Source organism: Puntigrus tetrazona, unplaced genomic scaffold, assembly GCF_018831695.1.
Source record: "Puntigrus tetrazona isolate hp1 unplaced genomic scaffold, ASM1883169v1 S000000150, whole genome shotgun sequence".
NCBI lineage: Eukaryota > Metazoa > Chordata > Actinopteri > Cypriniformes > Cyprinidae > Puntigrus > Puntigrus tetrazona.
Window position 1 is genome coordinate 640,001 of NW_025047826.1, and position 5,000 is coordinate 645,000.

A 5,000-nucleotide genomic window follows, 5' to 3' on the forward strand; every position below is an offset into this window, starting at 1 on the left:
TCTCTCTCTCTCTCTCTCTCTCTCTCTCTCTCTCTCTCTCTCTCTCTCTCTCTCTCTCTCTCTCTCTCTCTCTCTCTCTCTCTCTCTCTCTCTCTCTCTCTCTCTCTCTCTCTGTCTCTCTCTCTCTCTCTCTCTCTCTCTCTCTCTCTCTCTCTCTCTCTCTCTCTCTCTCTCTCTCTCTCTCTCTCTCTCTCTCTCTCTCTCTCTCTCTCTCTCTCTCTCTCTCTCTCTCTCTCTCTCTCTCTCTCTCTCTCTCTCTCTCTCTCTCTCTCTCTCTCTCTCTCTCTCTCTCTCTCTCTCTCTCTCTCTCTCTCTCTCTCTCTCTCTCTCTCTCTCTCTCTCTCTCTCTCTCTCTCTCTCTCTCTCTCTCTCTCTCTCTCTCTCTCTCTCTCTCTCTCTCTCTCTCTCTCTCTCTCTCTCTCTCTCTCTCTCTCTCTCTCTCTCTCTCTCTCTCTCTCTCTCTCTCTCTCTCTCTCTCTCTCTCTCTCTCTCTCTCTCTCTCTCTCTCTCTCTCTCTCTCTCTCTCTCTCTCTCTCTCTCTCTCTCTCTCTCTCTCTCTCTCTCTCTCTCTCTCTCTCTCTCTCTCTCTCTCTCTCTCTCTCTCTCTCTCTCTCTCTCTCTCTCTCTCTCTCTCTCTCTCTCTCTCTGTCTCTCTCTCTCTCTCTCTCTCTCTCTCTCTCTCTCTCTCTCTGTCTCTCTCTCTCTCTCTCTCTCTCTCTCTCTCTCTCTCTCTCTCTCTCTCTCTCTCTCTCTCTCTCTCTCTCTCTCTCTCTCTCTCTCTCTCTCTCTCTCTCTCTCTCTCTCTCTCTCTCTCTCTCTCTCTCTCTCTCTCTCTCTCTCTCTCTCTCTCTCTCTCTCTCTCTCTCTCTCTCTCTCTCTCTCTCTCTCTCTCTCTCTCTCTCTCTCTCTCTCTCTCTCTCTCTCTCTCTCTCTCTCTCTCTCTCTCTCTCTCTCTCTCTCTCTCTCTCTCTCTCTCTCTCTCTCTCTCTCTCTCTCTCTCTCTCTCTCTCTCTCTCTCTCTCTCTCTCTCTCTCTCTCTCTCTCTCTCTCTCTCTCTCTCTCTCTCTCTCTCTCTCTCTCTCTCTCTCTCTCTCTCTCTCTCTCTCTCTCTCTCTCTCTCTCTCTCTCTCTCTCTCTCTCTCTCTCTCTCTCTCTCTCTCTCTCTCTCTCTCTCTCTCTGTCTCTCTCTGTCTCTCTCTCTCTCTCTTTCTCTCTGTCTGTCATCTGATGATATAATTGCATCTCATCCTCTGGAGCTGGTTTTCCAGTAACAGGCTCTCTCTGTGTGTGTGTGTGTGTGTGTGTGTGTGTGTGTGTGTGATGTTTATCTGCTCCAGATGCCCAAGAGGGTGTCAGTGATTTGAAATAATCTGACATAATAGAGAAGCGCTTGTGTTGTGTTTGTACGGACTGTGTCTGTGACATTTCTACAGTAGTGAGACGCTTCACAGAATGTGTGTGTGTGTGTGTGTGTGTGTGTGTGTGTGTGTGTGTGTGTGTGTGTGTGTGTGTTTGATCAACCCATAGTTTGAACGATCATTTTAAGAGGTCTTAACATTTAAAACAGCTGCTGCGATGCAGATATGTGATTGTTGAACTTCAAAATGTTAATGTTTGAGTAGTATAGCGTATACATTTCAAAATAAGAGTCCCCGGTGAATCCTGGCCCGTCCCTCATTGTGCACACAATCATTTGTTTCTGGCTATAATTTGTATTTTGATTTCCTCATATCTCATCTTTTTGAATAAGCAGCACAAAGTAGTGAAACATGGCTATTTCAAAATAAGAGTCTCAGTACAGGCTTGCTTATCATTAAAAGTCCCTCATTGTGCACACAATATTTTCTTTTTCGGTTATCTTTGGTATTTTGGTTCCCATGTTTCTCTCATCTCATTTCAAAATAAGAGTCCCGGTGTATTGCAGGGCTACTAATTATAAAAATTAATTCACTATGCAACCAAAAGCTGCTATTTATTTTACCGTAAAAATGTATTTTCTCTCTGAACTGCTTCATCACAGAAAAGAAAGAACATTATTTAAAGCAGACTTCATTATAACGATGGACTTCTGCTTCATGTGTGTTGATATACGAGAACATAAACTCTTTTTCAGTATTTCTTGCAGTTAAATGAGGGATGCAGGATAACTGAAGATAATTTAGTCGTGTTAACTCATCGTATGGTTCTGTACAAAAGCTCTTAAACTCTGCAGAAGCCCTGGATTCAAGCTAAGTTTCTTTGTTTCCAAACTTAAAAATAAAGGCGCTTTATGATGCTTTTTTGGTCTAAATGGTTTCATGAAGAACCTTTAACATCCGAAGAACCTTTCTGTTTCACAAAAGCTTCTTTTCTAGTGAAAGAAGGTTCTTCAGGTTATAATAAAATGGAAACAGATTCAGATTCAGATTCAGTTCTTTGACTGGATGTTCTTTGTAGAACCAGAGATGCTTGTGTAAAACACTCAGTAGAATTTATATATTATTATTATTATATTTAATATTTTGTGAACTGATTCTCATCGTGGCGTCCGGTCAGGAGTATTTATATATGTTTATATCATTACAGAACTGATTCATATTTCCTATACGTTGTCAGTTTCACTTTTTCTGTGCACATTTGATTAGTTCTTTTTAATTTTTCAATTCATTTCCATTTCACTTCTAGCCATTTTAAGTGCTTTCACTTATTTTGGTTTTATTTTAGTAATTTTATTATTTGCTTTGTAATTTTAAGTAGTTTTTTTTATATTCCATTTTCTTCAGTTCATTTCATATTTTATTGTCATGTTAGTTTTACTCATTTTTTTATTTCTATTCATCTTGTATTTGCTAAACGCTTTTGTCAGTTTGTTTAATATTTATTCGTTTTTTTTCAGCTTTAGATTTTTTTTAGTACTTTTGTCATTAGTTGTTTGTAATTTATTGTACATTTTAGATGAATCAGAAATTAGAAATGTCGCCATGACGACCTGAAATAATTCCCCCACCCGTCGTCTAATAAATATTTAATCTCAGCTTTTCAGAAAATAATAGTTAATAGTTTTAGTTCACAATAACAACCGTCTTTAAGCGATAAATGATAAATTAAGTGATGAATTCTGGCCCGTTTCCTCTCGACAGTTCCTGGCGGCAGCGCAAACAGGCCGCGTGTGTGTGTGTGTGTGTGTGTGTGTGTGTGTGTGTGTGTGTGTGTGTGTGTGTGTGTGTGTGTGTGTGTGTATCAGTGTTTGCTCAGAGTGTTTGTGTTTGTTTGTGACGGACAGCATCGAGTCTCTGAGAGGACTGACTTTTAGCGAGCGGAAACTCTCTGTATCCCTGAAATGTTCTCTGAACGTTACGTCAACGTTCCCATTAAGTTCTGAAATATTTGTTTAAATGTTTATGCAAATGTAGAGGGAACATCCCACTGCGTCATTTAGCAAACATTACGGTTATGTTACTGTTTTAAGAACGTTCTGAAAAAGAAATGGTAATGTTAAAAAAATAAATAAAGTATGTATATTTTCATTCGGAGAACGTTTGAAGTTTTAAGAACTAAGTTTCTTTCCAGGTGAAAAGCATTTGGACAGACGCTAAGAAATCATCTGTTCCTCGTGATGAACTAGAAGACTCTTAAAACGTGGAGGTGAGTAAAGCATGCGTACTGTTCCTTTAATTATAACCAACTAGAGAAACACAGACAGACATCCCTGCATCCACTGATCCTGACACACACTGAATGCATTTCAACTCACTTCAAACAAACATTCTTAAGTTCATACACGTAAACACACACACACACACACACACACACACACACACACACACACACACCTTGTGTTTCCATGTTTTATGGGGACTCTTCATAGGTGTAATGTCTTTATTCTGTACAGACTCTATGTGTTATTGTTCTACTCACATTTTGACATTTTCTGAAAATTAAATCCTGTATGTTTTATAAGTTTGTTTCTTCATGGAGACTTAAACATGTCCCGCAGGATCAACGTTTACTGGGAACCTATCCTTGAGGAAACATTTGGTCCCATAATGTGATGAATACCACACACACACACACACACACACACACACACACACACACATACAGTCACTCAAACACACACACACACATACAGTCACTCACTCAAACACACACACACACACAAACTCACTCAAACACACACACAAACACACACTTATTCTCACACACACACACACACACACACACACACACACACACACACACACACACACACACACACACACACACACACACACACACAGTCACACACACACACACACACACACACACTTACTCTCACACACAAACACACACACTCACACACACAGTCACACACACTCTCAGTTTCTGTGAATTGTGGGGACTTCCCATAGACTTCTATTACTTTTATACTCAGCAAACCATATTTTTTATCCCGAAAAACCCAAACCCTAAACAGACTCCCGGCAGAAAACAGTTTGCATTCTAACACTTTCAGATAAACATCATTTACTCATTTTTATCATCTACGAGGGAAATTTCAGGTCGTACTAACCTTTTGGGTATATTTAGTATTTCTTTAGTCCCCACAATGTACCGAAAACTCTCTCTCTCTCTCTCACTCTCACTCACTCACACACACACACACACACACACACACACACACACACACACACACACACACACACACACACACACACACACACACAGATCTATTACAGAACGCGCCCAGCCCACTCCAGTCAGACACACAGAGAGAGAGAGAGAGACTCCGCTCCTCATCAGCATCACTCCTCTCTCACGGCGGGAATCCTCCTCTTCCTCCTCTTCGTCCTCTTCGTCCGCGGCGCGATGCGTGATGGGTCAGGCGTGCGGACACTCGCTGCTCTGCCGTAGCCAGCAGTACCGGAGCCCGGCGGCCGATCTGTGAGTACCGACCCGATCTCCGGTCTCCGCTCGAGGACGCGACGCCGCGCGCTGCCGTCGCGTCGCGTCGCGTCTGTTCCGCGCAGCGCATCAATCAG

At 41.8% G+C, this 5,000-nt stretch overlaps 1 protein-coding gene across 1 annotated transcript in view; it reads left to right on the forward strand.

The window, feature by feature from the left end:
- The first annotated feature begins 4,729 nt into the window (after positions 1 to 4,729).
- LOC122332939 (cGMP-dependent 3',5'-cyclic phosphodiesterase-like) overlaps positions 4,730 to 5,000 on the forward strand; it is a 147,136-nt gene continuing 146,865 nt past the window's right edge. Inside the window, 1 exon segment of the mRNA XM_043230413.1 lies at positions 4,730 to 4,902. Coding sequence (XP_043086348.1) covers positions 4,835 to 4,902 — 68 coding nt within the window. The 5' untranslated portion in view covers positions 4,730 to 4,834.